The sequence below is a fragment of the Pistacia vera genome, unplaced genomic scaffold (assembly GCF_008641045.1).
Source record: "Pistacia vera cultivar Batoury unplaced genomic scaffold, PisVer_v2 Contig406, whole genome shotgun sequence".
Classification (NCBI taxonomy): domain Eukaryota; kingdom Viridiplantae; phylum Streptophyta; class Magnoliopsida; order Sapindales; family Anacardiaceae; genus Pistacia; species Pistacia vera.
This window is the reverse complement of record NW_022196231.1, coordinates 1,058,927-1,073,752: the sequence shown is the minus strand read 5'-3', so window position 1 is coordinate 1,073,752 and position 14,826 is coordinate 1,058,927. Positions and strand designations below refer to the sequence as shown.

Here is a 14,826-nt window from a genome sequence, read left to right as displayed (position 1 = left end):
CATTAAAAAACCTACCACTAGTTAATGCGTCGCTGGATTCTTTGGAAGCACTCTTGTACACCTGCATAAAGCGGCGAAAATGGTGGAAATAATTTCAAGATAAAAATATATTGGAGCCAATGTCGTGGGTGAAAAATTAGTATTTCGTTTTTGTGTTTGTGTTTGTGTTTGTGAACGTGTTAAACAAAGAACCTACCAAGTATTTCATTAAATTATTGAAAAAATAAGGGGATCTTCTGGATTTGTTAAAAACATAGAAACGGTTGACCTTCTGGAATCGCGATCCAAATAATCTGGCACCTGTGAGATTCCAATGGGGTGATCTATGCACGTTGGGAGTAATATCTACGAAATACATCCTGTTTAACTTTGAAGCTCTTTGTAAATCACAAATATTAAACACGTTAGTACCTTTAGCTCCCAACTGCATGCGTCTCAAGCATCTGCATCTGCATTTTCTATTTACTGCTCCACCAATTATTTAACTATTTTACTCTCTTTCTTCTTACATGGTCATCTCATCGTTCATCATCTTTATATATTCATGAAATTGTATAGATATAGTTAGTTGAAGATAAGAGAAGAATTCGTCTCTAGCAACATGCTACATGCATGCATTCTGGCAAAATGCTACATGCATGCATTGGCATAGTCTCATCTCTTTCTCTTGCTATTGTTTAGGAAAATGTTTTTGGTTGGGTTTGAATAAATTAGTAGGCATGTTTTATTAATCTGTGTGGTTGGAAGATAAGTTGGTAGATATATTATAAAGATTGTTAAATTGCCCTCCTATTAGTATACTAATTTAATATTATTTTTTGAATGATTTTATTTAACCTCCTACATTTGAAATTTTGTTAAAACATCCCAGCTTATATAAAATTTTAATTTGTAACAAAGTCACCCCCACCCACCGCCACCGCTAGTTGTTGGTGGTGGTGGCTAGATCTTGCCACCATCCTTGGGTAATTTTTTTAAAGTACAGGGGTATTTATGTCCTAAAAAATTTATATAAGAATAAAATAGTCCATGAATATATTTGTGAATTAATTTCAAAATAAGGGTATTTTTGTCCAAAAATTTTATTACTAAGGGGGCGTTTGAATCATATAATGTTTTATTAAAGGAGGATGTTATATTAACCAAAAGATAGATCACCTTGAAGATTACTGGAAATGTTTAGAAAATGTGTTTGGTTGATTCGAATAAATTAGTGAATAATATGTTTGGTTAGGAAGATAAATGGGAGCGTAAGTTAGATAGATTACTAAATTGTCCTCATTTTTAAATATTAATTTATTATTATTTTTTTAATCATTCCTTTTAACTCTCTACATTTGAAATTTCGCTAAAACACCCCAACCATATAAAACTTTAATTTGTAGCAAAATCACCCTCACCCACCCCAAGCCATTGCTGGTAGCCTGCCACCATTGTCGGCCGCCACTGACAGTCGATGGAATGGCGCACGACTGGCCATATATGGCCAACTGTGCGCTAACAAAGCCATTTATGGCTATGGATTTGTTTTACAGCAAGATCTATGACCATTTCACTGCCAAATCTAGCTGGAAAAGGCCTTACTAGTGCACAACTAGCCAAATCCCACCAGTCATTTACCATTACAGCGATTGACACCAACAGGCAGCTATAGTGAGTAATGGTCGACAGTGGTCTTGGGTGGCTGTGGGTATTTTATTAACTTTTTTATGGTTAGAGTGTTTTAGCTAAATGTAGGGGGGCTGGATGATTGTTATTTGGTAGACATTTGAGGGCAATTGAGTCCAAAATGGTATTTAATTAAGGGCAAAATAAGCATAAAAATCAAATTACTAGGTAATCTTTTAATCCCAGTTGGGGTGGGAGAGGGTATCGGATTACCTACTACATTGCCAACAGTAAACACTACTTGCACACCAAACATCAGAATCTTACAAAATAAACGAAGATTACTCTTGTTATTTTATATGCCCTGATCCAAATGCACCCTAAGGGGTAAAATTATAACAAAATTAAGATTATTTACCAAGTAATCTTAAAATACTTAAGAAAATAGAGGTAATTACCTCCTATATTACCAACAGTAATCACTATTAGTTTGAAAGATTATCGAAATCTTATATTACTTGACAACCAAACGTGATAATTAAGTAATATAATATGACATTACCTCAATAATCCCCCATTACCCCCAACCAAACACACCCTAAATAATATCCAATTTCCAGGGGCGGATCCAGAAATTTCTGTTAGGGTGCACCAAAATAAAAACTAATTGTACATTAATATTTTTTTCTATTAATATTTTTGTTAAGGTGGGCTAAAATCCAGAAATTGTACATATTAATATTTATTTTTTTTAAATTTGAGGATGGGCCATGCCAATTACCTTGGGGTCACCTATCCCATTTGTAGCTTACCTGAAACATTGAATTTGTAGGGTGTTCAATAGACTCTGGAGATTAATTGAGATACGCACAAGCTGACCCGGATACTTTGATTATCAAAAAAAAGAAAGAAAAAAGTTTTTGGTTTGTTTTATTAGACTAATATATATAAAATGAGTTTTTGGAATATTATTAGTTAAGGTACAATTTTTTTCTTTATTAAATGGCAAAAAAGAGGATAAAAATTTCAAATCATTTAGTTAACGAAATATATAAGTAAGGTGATTTCTTAAACTTTAGGGGAAGATTAATTAAAAACATTAAACTTATCATCCGCCTCACAATTTTTAAAATTTTAGGGGTAGTTAATGATTTCCTCTCGAATTATATTATAAAAATAGTGTTTTTTTTTTTTTTTCAAATAACCGGGATGTTTGAGCCAGTTTACGAACACTTCAATTAATCTTTAGGGTCTATTGAATACTCTACAAGTTTAATGTTTCAAGATTAACCATAATTGTAATACGTGGTCCCAAGGTAATTTGAACCTAAAAAGTTTCAAGATTAGCCATAATTGTAATATGTGGTCCCAAGGTAGTTTGAATATAAGAAGTCAATAAAGAAGATAAACTTTCTTGATGGCCAAGCTACCTCTCCTAAACATTCTTCTTGACACAGACAATATTGCCCCATTACATATAAGCTAAAACTCAACATTAATATTGCACTTAACCGTCCAAAAGAAACCACTAAATATCATTAATTAATTGAAAATGATGCACATTAGTTGTTGAAATTGTGCACGAACCGCCCATTTGGCATGCATAAATTTCAGAACGCAAGAACATCGACTCCAATCAACAAAATTCAAAGCAAAATAAATCGATGAACCCTGAAAACTATATACCAATACATACTGTTGATGCGTGATTTTGACACCAACAAAACGCACGTTTAAAATGTTGAGTTGACCCCAAAAGACACACGTGAATGGTTTGGAAAAATGAAAGTAAATGCAGTGAGGAAGGAGTTTTAAAGTGGTTCGGATGCTAAGGAAGCAAATCCTACATCCACTGATGTTTTTATTAATGATAAAGGTCAGGTCGCTTTAGACGACTAACTTTACACTGATGATATAAGGTATCAAAGACTGTCTATTCTAGAGAGAGAGAGAGCTTTGTCAAGAGTAAAATGTGCAAATCCCCTTAATGAGGGAGGAGCTCCCATTTTATAGTGAGATGCCTTGAGGTAATGATCACTGAATCTGTAAGTTGGTGGGATGATCCGTGCAAATCCTTCGTTTAGAGTAATTCACGTGATTTGCTGCAGGGGTTGGGTACGCGGGATCATCACAACTCCTTACTGGCCTGACGTGTACCCATTACTCTGACAGAAGCAAGCTGTGGGTGCCACCATGATCACATGAAGTAGCTGTGTCAGAATGGCAGTAGACTCTTTCTGAAGTCTGACCTTACGCACTTAACTGAGTGCCACGTCAACCCTATGTTCCCAGACATAACGCATACAATTCCATTGATGGGTTAAAAAAGGCTTCTTGATTCGTTCATGTAAATGCAACGGTTTAGGGTTTAGGAGAGGCCATATATTAAAAAAAAACTACGTGGCTGTTTATGTATACTGTATTATGCAAATGTGAGTTGTACATAATATATATTATCCTTATTATTATTATTATTATTATTAATTATGTATTTGGTTGGCTGTCAAATGTTGCATGTAGTGCATGTGGATGATTAATGATTGGAACTTTATTTATTTTTTTGTTCTTGGAATTAAAAAAGAAATCTTGGATTGTTGTTGTTTGTACTTTTGAACTGCCACTTGACCTTGTTTAAAGAAACGGCATATTGTTAATAATACATATTAATGATTTACCAACTGCAGCTGCAGTGGAGCCTAATGAATCTATGCTCTATTTTGTTCATATCTTTATTCCTTTTATAAAATTATTGTTTTATTACTCATAAAACAAATAAAGAAATATCTAATAATTCAGTATTACATCAAATTTAACCATTTTCCAAATTACCAACGTATTATGTTATGCTAAGACAAATTGGATGAAAATGGTTTCCAATAACTAAAACACGATTTAAATATTATTTTTTGAGTTTTTTTTTATTTCTTATTTTTAAAACCCAAAAATTATATTTTAAGGAAGGGAGAACGAATTTTCCCACCCAAAGTTTGGAGAAATGACATTTTCTCATCCTTCAAGTTTTAAATTGACATTTTCCTACCATTTGTTAAATTCTGTTATATTTTTCGTTAATATTTTACTAAAAAGACAAAAATATCTTTAAATATTTGACTTTATAATTTTTTTTATTAGCTAAAAAGTCAAAAAAAAATAATTAATCCCACCTAAAAAGTTAGGAGTAATGTTATGAAATTATTTAAAGTTAAATAACTTTAATAATAATTTATTTATAATGTCATCAATATCACATCTTTATTATTCAATAATTTATTAAATTTATAATGTTTTTTCATAATATAATGTTTTTTATTTTACTAATTAACATGAAAAATTAATATTCTTAATTAATTAAATAAATAAAGAAAAAGATATATTTATGTTTGAAATAATAAATAATTAAATAAAGATTTTAATTTAATTAAATTTTAATTTATAATAAACTATTTAAAGATATTTTTATCTTTTTAATTAAATATTAATAGAATGATGATTAAATAATATTTTAAAGCTTGATAGGCGAACAAGTATAGTTTCGCCGGATGGGTAAAAATCGTTCTCCCGAGTTATGTAGGCGACCTAGAGATAAGTAATAGGGTTAAGAATGGGTACGTACCACTAGAGTAGGTTGGTTCCACGAGGCTTAGCATGGGCAGGGCAGGCCGGCAATTGCAGCAAATATTAAGCTTGTAATAAAATTGGAAAAACATAAACAAACTCAGCTGTGAGACTGTCTCTGTCTCTGGATCTGTATCTGTATGAATGGTCATGTCAACCTCCGCCATTTTGACTTCAAATTGTTGTTTGTTGCCTACACTTGAATTTCAAGATCAAGCCCATCAACCCACCCTCAAAATTACATTAATTGATTACCACCCAAAAGAAGAAATAAAATCCAATTGATCTCTTTACTCTATACTTTTTTCATGGGGCCTTACCCTTAATCCCCGCACTGATTTACATGCTCTAAGTTATGCTTTCTTTTTATCATTTTTTTAATTGATCTTAAAAAAATTAATATAAAACATGTCTTGTAACTTCTTTCTGCCTGAGCAACTGCAGATTGTGATGATATTGATTCTATAGGAAGGAACAGGAATTAATGGTGGTACTATGTGCACACTACTTCTTTTTTCTATTAATAATTATAATTTGGATTTAAACTCTGGCCCACTTTTATGAGAAGTCATCCAATTACGCATTTGACACGTGTTCTATAAAGTATACACTATACAGACACAGACATCTCTATCTGTCGTTGGGTCAGATCAAAATCAATCCGCCGGTTTCTCCATTGACTTCATTTGACCACCACTTTTTAACATAGTAAAAAATTACTTTGTAATTTAACCAGATTTCAAGGGTAGAACTGCAAAAATAATAATTCATCTCCGTAAAACACACCCAAAATTAAATGCTCATTATCCAGAAATAGAAAGCGCGAAAAAAAATAAAATAAAATTTCCAGCTGTTTAATAAAATAAAATAAAATAAAAAGAAAATGGCAGAACCGTAAATAAGTAAAAAAAAACTGTCATTTATATAAGCGTGTCCAAACCCAGATTAAAACCCCACTCACATGTCTACTCTACTACACTCACACTCGCCCATTCATTTTCACCATTTCATCTCCTCTGTAATAACAACCCAAAAAACAAAACAGAGGAGAGACCTTATATAATATTCCATCATATATATAGATATAAATAAAAAAACTCATCTTTTTATTCATTTCTTAAGATGAAGCAGTAGCTAAGAATCTCTCTTTTAGTCTCCACAATGGAGGAGACTTTCCCATGATTATTCATCCCCAAACCAACAACTAATCCCCCAAAAAATGGTTGAGCCAACTCAGCAACACGATGTACTTCCGTGGCTCAAAACCCTACCTTTAGCCCCTGAATTTCACCCTACTTTGGCCGAGTTTCAAGATCCAATTGCATACATTTTCAAGATCGAGAGAGAAGCTTCTCAATATGGCATCTGCAAAATCGTACCACCGGTGCCGCCTGCTCCCAAAAAAACCGCTATTTCTAACCTTAATCGGTCCTTAGCCGAGCGTGCTGCAGCTACTGGTTCTAGTTCAACTTCTAGTTCGACCTCCGGTCCCACATTTACTACCCGCCAGCAACAGATCGGGTTTTGCCCGCGAAAACCACGCCCGGTTCAGAAACCGGTTTGGCAGAGTGGCGAGTATTATACTTTCCAACAATTTGAAACCAAAGCTAAGAATTTTGAAAAAACTTACTTGAAGAAATGCAGCAGCAAGAAGACTCCACTTTCTGCTCTGGAAATCGAAAGCTTGTACTGGAAAGCCACAGTGGACAAACCGTTTTCTGTGGAATATGCTAACGACATGCCGGGTTCGGCTTTCATGCCGGTTCGGAAGAACCGGGAGGCGGTTGGGGAAGGTGTGACGGTTGGTGAGACGGCGTGGAATATGAGGGGAGTTTCTAGGGCAAAAGGGTCATTGTTGAGGTTTATGAAGGAGGAAATTCCGGGAGTTACTTCACCTATGGTTTATATCGCCATGATGTTTAGTTGGTTCGCTTGGCACGCGGAGGATCATGACTTGCATAGCTTGAATTACTTGCATATGGGTGCTAGTAAGACTTGGTATGGTGTGCCCATGGACGCTGCCAATGCGTTTGAGGAGGTGGTTAGAGTTCAGGGTTATGGAGGAGAAATCAATCCTCTTGGTGAGTTTGTTACTGCTTTCAGTTAAATTTTTATTTTCTAAATGCTTAAATTTCATATTCTAGGTTTAGAGCATTGTTAAATATTGTCAGAGTGTGCTCTGTTTCTTGAGAATACCTTGCATTGCTGATGGGGGTAGATTTTAAAGGCTTGGAGGGCTCTGTTCATGTTTATAACTATAAATGTGTTACTTTAGTTCAACAGAGAAGCAACTTACTAACAATTAGGGCATGATACTAAAACTTTATGTTTTTTTTTTAGATGTGCTGATCAACTTACTTATATTTTTTATTTTGTTTGATCAGTTACTTTTGCTACTCTTGGTGAAAAAACAACGATGATGTCTCCTGAAGTATTTGTTAGTGCAGGGGTTCCATGCTGCAGGTACTTCTTTCTCCCTGCTTTTTGCTTCTCATTGCTATCTTTTGGCATTTAGCTGTTTTCCTTGAGTTGCATTTGTAGCATAAATAGTTACCTGCAGAGTCTTTGATGCTTATTAGCTTAAAAGTCAGTTCGATCATATTTATTTAAGAATAATTTCAATCAAATTATTGGTATAAGTTGAAATGATAGTTTGTAAGAGAAATAATCAAGCAAAAGTTTCAGTCTAAAGAGAAAAATTTCTTTCTGATTTCCCTTGAATTCATCTGTGATCTCTTTTCTTCTGTTGAATAGTAGAAGATCTCAAATTACAACTTGGGAATGATCTTTCAACCCATTACAATTATATTACACAAAGTTTCTTATAGCAAGCCCTTAATGTCTTGATTTGAGGCATGAATGCATCTATTTAGTTCTTACTGCATCAGTTTCTTCAAATCAGGTTAGTGCAAAATGCTGGAGAGTTTGTTGTCACTTTTCCAAGGGCCTATCATATGGGGTTTAGTCATGGTAAGGCGCATTTGAAAATTTCCAGAAGTTACTTTTAGGTTAAAGTAATTTTTTTTTTTATTAAATGAAGAATCTTATTTCATTTCTTTGAATTTCTGGCTTAAGGATTTAATTGTGGGGAGGCAGCCAATATTGCAACTCCTGAATGGTTAAACATTGCTAAAGCTGCTGCTATTCGAAGAGCTTCAATCAATTATCCACCTATGGTTTCTCATTTTCAGTTACTCTATGATCTTGCTATAGCATTGCATTCAAGGTATGTTCTGTATTAATTTCTAACTTTTCTCCTGACTACTTTGCTGGCTGTATTTTTCTACCACCTTTGCCATTGCCTTTTAGTGTGCATTTTGCCGGTCTCAGACTGGTCTAATTCAGACCTAGAGTTGGTGGATTTGATATGCTTTGCTATACTTGCTGGAGGAGATTGTTACAATTTATTGAACTTGCTTATGAAATTTGATTCCTTTGTTTCCTTCTTGTTATTAGCCTGCCTTTGGTATATGCTTTTCTTTGTATCAATGACAAAAAGGTATTCTTTACGCCCTATAAAGGATAGAAATTTGCAGAGCAGTAGTTCTTTAACGAGTTAAAAATTCTGCTAAAATTGTTTGTTCAAATGTTGGAAGTACTGCACATATGAATATAGAGTTTGCAACTAATCACAGTCCTTCTCAATTGTCTTATTTTCTTAAATGCAGAGTTCCTATAGCCATTAGTGCTAAACCGCGGAGTTCTCGACTAAAAGATAAGAAAAAGGATGAAGGAGAAACATTGGTTAAAGAACTATTTGTGCAGGATGTAGCACACAATAGTGAACTTCTTCATATTCTCGGGAAAGGATCTTCTATAGTTCTTCTACCTGAAAGTTCTTCAGATATTTTAGGAGTAAATCCCAGGATGGCTCTTGGTCTATGCAGTTACAAAGAAGCAGTTAAAACCTCTAGAGATTTAGTTTCTAGTGATTTCATGCTAGGCAAAAATAATGGAATCAAGCCTGGGAAAGGTTTCTATTCCGTGAAAGGAAAATTCACTGCTTTGTGCGAAAGAAACTCCTTATTAAATGGAGCTGATAATATATGCACTTGGACTTCTCACATGCTGTCCACAAAGAATGAAGGAGAAGAAACTATTCAAGGTGATCGGTTGTCAGATCAGAGACTGTTTTCTTGTGCCACATGTGGAATTTTGAGCTTTTCTTGTGTTGCTGTCATTCAACCTCGAGAACCGACTGCTAGATATCTCATGTCATCTGATTGTAGCTTCTTTAATGATTGGATTGTTGGTTCTGGAGTAACTAGTGATGGGTGCAATGTAGCTGGTGTGGATGCAATTACTTCTGAGCTGAATTCTCGTCCAAGTAGGTTATCTGTTGCAATTCTTCTTTTTTTGTTTCCTCTCTTACGATCTTACATAGTGGTTGACATATGATAGATATGTAACTTAAGAAAGCATTAAGGAAAAGAAGACTTGTCCTATGTAAAATTTCTTTCCTGTTATACATGAAAGGTTTTTGGTATGAGAAAACCTGGGAGTGGTTACCGGTCCTCTACATTAGTTGGTGGCTTAAATTGTTATTTACATCGAAGATTGTCCTGGAATGCCTCTTTCCAACATGCACACCTGCAGGCACACACTTATCCTCACATAAAAGACTTATCATGTTGATCAATACACATACACATAATTATAATTATTAGTTGTATCAGTGATTTTTGGTCTGGGCTTTAGAAATTTCTTTGAACATATTGCTTGTTTTCCTATAAGAAAAATAAAAATAGAACCATTTAACTTTTTATACATGGGTATGATCAAGGGTTTTGTCTTCTTTTGAAACAGATTGCTTACTGCATTGCAATAAGTTATATAGATATATACATGGGTGTGACTCAGTCATGGAAGCCGCTTAATTCTACAGTTGACCTAGATATCATTCTGTTCTTTTCTCTTGTGAAGGCTCTTTTTCTATAAATGATTCCACTTTCCCTTGCTGCAAGTCTTAGTTTTGGACATTTTGTTTTCTTTGTTGAAATATTCAGGATGGACGGGAAAGAGTACTGCACATAGCTTATATGATGTTCCTGTTCGATCTTTTCACCAAATTCAAATGGTAGATCAAAGTAATGGAATGGTTTCTGATACAGAAATAAAGAGAGAAACTTCTGCCCTTGGCCTGTTAGCTATGACTTATGGAAATTCATCTGATTCTGAGGAAGATCAGGTCAAACCAGATGTTTCTGTTGATATTGATGAAACTAGCATGACAAAGTGATCACCGGAACAAAAATATGAGCAAGATTTTCATGGTGATGCAACTGGGTGTCACAGTCTCTCGTTAACAAGAGTTGATGGTCAGGATGAAGCTCCTCTCCAGGCTATTGACTGCTTCGGGGTACCTGGATTTAGAAGAGACAATTTCAAAGATAGAAGTCCTCAAGGTTCTGTCTGCTCTGTAGAATTTGAAACTGATAATCCCGATTTCTCCAAATCAAATGATTTGAATGGCCTATTTGGAGGTACAATGACAGTGTCACATGCTTCAAATTTCTCTCCAGATTTCCATGGTGCTGATAATATGGAATTTAGCAAGGCCATTGTACCAGTGAAGAACACAGATATGCCTTTTACGCCAAGATCTGATGAAGATTCTTCTCGAATGCATGTCTTCTGTCTTGAGCATGCTGTGGAAGTAGAGCAGCAACTTCGTTCAATTGGAGGGGTGCATATAATGCTTCTTTGTCATCCAGGTGTGTTGTGGTGTAGCTTATTATGAACCTTGCCCCCCTTCCCACTCTTATTTTAAAAAATCATTTAATGGTGATAGAATGAAGAGCAGTTATTTATGAATATTTAGTATGTAAAGTTTCAAATTATATTAGTGATTCCATAGTGATAAGGCAAATTTTGTGTTCGTTTCACTAATGTTGTCTTATTAAAGGGCTGGGTCTGCACTAGTTTGTGGAATGATAGGACCACTTTAAGATTAAGATTCTAACACTCTTATTGATTAGTTGACAGTTTAGTTTCGTAGTTAACCCTGTGTGATCTGGAATTTGTGAGCACATGGAAGCAAGAATGATCCATCACACAGAAGTAGAGATGATGCTTAGGAAGAAAGTTGCAATATGCTGTGAATTAACAGGATTCGTTACATTTTATTTTGTAGTATCACTCTGTGGTATGGAATTACTGGTCTCATGTAGCAGCCACTCCCACTTGAAATGTGTGTTCCTTGAATTTTCTACCATATGCAGGATAGGCCATGATTAATATTTGATTACAATGAATATATTACTTCTCTTTATTACTGAAGAGGGTATTTATTTTTTCCTACCAAGATAACCCCCTGTGCATGTTTTATGTTCCACTTAAGTAGTCAGTAGTTCTTAAAAGAGCAGTTTTGGATTCTATTTCCTTTAATAATTCATGATTTATCTGTAAAAACACTTGCAGAGTATCCCAAGATAGTGGCTAAAGCAAAGTTAGTGGCTGAAGAATTGGGAATTAATTTTCTCTGGAATGATATCTCATTCAGGAATGCCACCAAAGAGGATGAGGAGAGGATCCATTTGGCTCTGGATAGTGAGGATGCATTGCCTGGGAATGGGGACTGGGCTGTAAAGCTGGGAATTAATCTCTTTTATAGTGCCAACCTCAGTCGCTCTCCTCTTTACACTAAACAGATGCCATACAATTCTGTTATATATAATGCATTTGGCCGTAATTCTCCAGCTAGCTCGCCCACAACATGCAGTTATGGGAGACGATCTGGCAGGCAGAGAAAGTTTGTGGCAGGGAAATGGTGTGGAAAAGTTTGGATGTCAAATCAGGTTCACCCCTTTCTAACACAACAGGAGTCTGAGGATCAAGAACAAGAGAAGGAAAGAAGCTTCCGCGGTTGGGCAACGGTGGATGAGAATTTTGAGAGAAAATCTGAAAGTACTTGCCCAACTGAATTTACATCGGTGACAAGAAAGCTAAGTAAGAAGAGGAAAATTCTAGCACAGAGCAGGTCAATGAAGAAGGTAAAATGTATTGATACGGAAGATGCAGGTTCAGATGATTCACAGGATGATGACTCTCATTTACAGCAGAGAAGGGTTCTCAGAAGAAAGCAAACCAGTATTATGGAAGGAGAAGATGGAAGCTCATATGATTCACCGGAGGATAATACTCATCAACAGAAACAGACTTTTCCTAGAAGAAAGCAAGCCAAACGTATTGACAGAGAAGTTGAAGTCTTGAATGATTTACTGAAGAACTCTCTTAAGCAGTATAGGAGGCTTCCTAAGAGCAAGCAAGCCAAATTTATTGCTAGAGATGATTTACCTGAGGAGACTTCTCTTAAGCAGTATAGGAGGATTCCAAGGAGCAAGCAAGCCAAATATATTGAGAGAGAGGATGTGGTTTCAGATGACTACCTTGAAGATATTGCTCGTAAGCAACATAAAAGAAATCCTAGAACCAAGCAAGCCAAACGTATTGGGAGAGAAGAAGCAGTTTCAGATGGTTCAGTGGAGGATGGTTCTCATAAGTTGCAGCATAGAAGGATTTCGAAGAGCAAGCAGGCAAAATATATTGGGAGAGAAGATGCAGTTTCAGATGATTCACTGGAGGATAAATCTCAGTTGCAGCGTAAAAGGATCCCAAAAAGCAAGCAAACCGAATGTATGGAGAGAGAAGATGCAGTTTCAGATGATTCACTGGAGGATAATTCTCGTCAGTTGCATAGGAGGATTCTGAATAGCAAGTTAGCCAAATGGATTGAGAGAGAAGATGCAGTTTCAGATGATTCAATGGAGGATAATTCTCATCGTCTGTATGGGAGAATTCCAAAAAGTAAGCAAGCCAAGTGGATTGAGAGAGAAGATGCAGTTTCAGAAGATTCTCTGGAGCATAAATTTCATAAGCAGAACAGGAGGACTCCTAGAGACAAGCAAGCCAAATGCATGGAGGTGGAAGATACTGCTTCGTATGATTCAGCTGAGGATGATAGTCAACAGCTTAGGAGGAATCCTAGAGGCAAAAAGACCAAGCTTATTGAGAGGGAAGATGCTATGTTATATGATTCTGTAGTGGATAATTCTCATCGGCAACCTGGGAGGATTCTTAGAAGTAAGCAAGTGAAAACAGAAATGCTTCGGAAAATGAAACAAGAGACCCCTTGGACTATGAAGCCTGGAAAACGAAATTTGACGAAGCTAGAGACCCCTCGGCAAATGAAACAAGGGACTACTAGGCAGCGCAATAATAAAAGTGTGCAGAATGCCAAACAATTTGATTCATATGTTGAAGAGGAGACTGAAGGCGGACCTAGCACTCGTCTTCGAAAAAGAATACCAAAACCTATGAAACAGTCAGAATCCAAATCAAAGGATAAAAAGCAAACTAGCAAAAAGAAAGGGAAGAATGCTTCAGCTGGGAAGGCTTCCGGTGGTTTCAGCAATGCAAAAATTAAGGAGGAGGAAGCAGAATACCAGTGTGACTTGGAGGGTTGCAACATGACTTTTGGGTCAAAACCAGAGCTGGTCCTGCACAAAAGAAACATATGTCCAGTGAAGGGATGAGGTAAGAAGTTTTTCTCACACAAGTACTTAGTACAGCACCGGCGAGTTCATTTGGATGATCGGCCACTTAAATGCCCTTGGAAGGGTTGCAAGATGGCATTCAAGTGGGCATGGGCACGTACTGAACACATAAGGGTTCACACAGGTGCTCGTCCTTATGTGTGCGGTGAGGCTGGCTGTGGGCAGACATTCCGGTTTGTGTCAGATTTCAGTCGTCACAAGCGGAAGACTGGTCATTCCACAAAGAAAACCAGAGGATAGTGTAAAAAAGGTGTTAACCATTGCTAATGAACGTAAGTTAGTGGGTTAGGATTTCGTTGTAATTGTGAATTGTCATTCAGAGCAACGATTAAATTTGTGTTGCCCTGGTGCTTCATTGGGCCAATTTAATTATCAATTGCTTTGATCTTGAAACAGATTCTCATGCAATCATTGTTACCTTCTTAACCATTTGTGTCAAGGTGATGTTTTAGTCTTAGATGATGGGTGTTTCTGTCGTTTTGACTGCCTGTCTGCCTTCTATCAAAGTCTTCATGTCGCTACTGACCGTGAGGTAGACCAATTTCCTTGATTGAGACATCTTTTTGAAGCAGGAATAAAATCGGAGCGTAAAAATTCAGCTACTGTATTCCATCCATTAGATTACATTATTTTATATTGTCCATTAATCTTTATTTATTTTTTTTTTATTTTAGAATTATAAATTTACAGGAAAAAGAGTTGATTGTGAAATAAGTTACACCTAAGACTAAGAGTTAACGATTTTTTCCCACACTTAATGACAATTTTTTTATCTACATATTTTTTAAATGCCATTTTATCATTTAAATTTATATTTTACGACAATAGAGAGCAAATTCAATCCAACTATTAGGGTTTTTGAAGAGGTTGGATCGTTGAGTCTTTTGGTGGTGAAAGCTTGCATTTTAGTTGTTGGGATTGATCTGAATTTGACTTGAGAGAGACGGTTATGTAAACTCTAATCGTTTGATTGCTGGTGATTGACTGGAGTAGGGTTTGAGGGGTTTTGGTGAGGGATGATCGAAAAAGAGAATAATGGTAATGTGGA

The 14,826-nt window shown here is 35.8% G+C and overlaps 1 protein-coding gene across 1 annotated transcript; it reads left to right on the top strand.

The window, feature by feature from the left end:
• The first annotated feature begins 6,332 nt into the window (after positions 1-6,332).
• Positions 6,333-14,371, top strand: LOC116142251 (lysine-specific demethylase REF6). Its single transcript, XM_031427693.1, is given in 7 exon segments — positions 6,333-7,304; positions 7,608-7,686; positions 8,126-8,193; positions 8,299-8,449; positions 8,892-9,550; positions 10,230-10,937; positions 11,644-14,371. Coding segments are annotated over 7 exon segments (4,902 nt in total). The 5' UTR covers positions 6,333-6,442; the 3' UTR covers positions 14,019-14,371.
• The last annotated feature ends 455 nt before the right edge of the window (positions 14,372-14,826 follow it).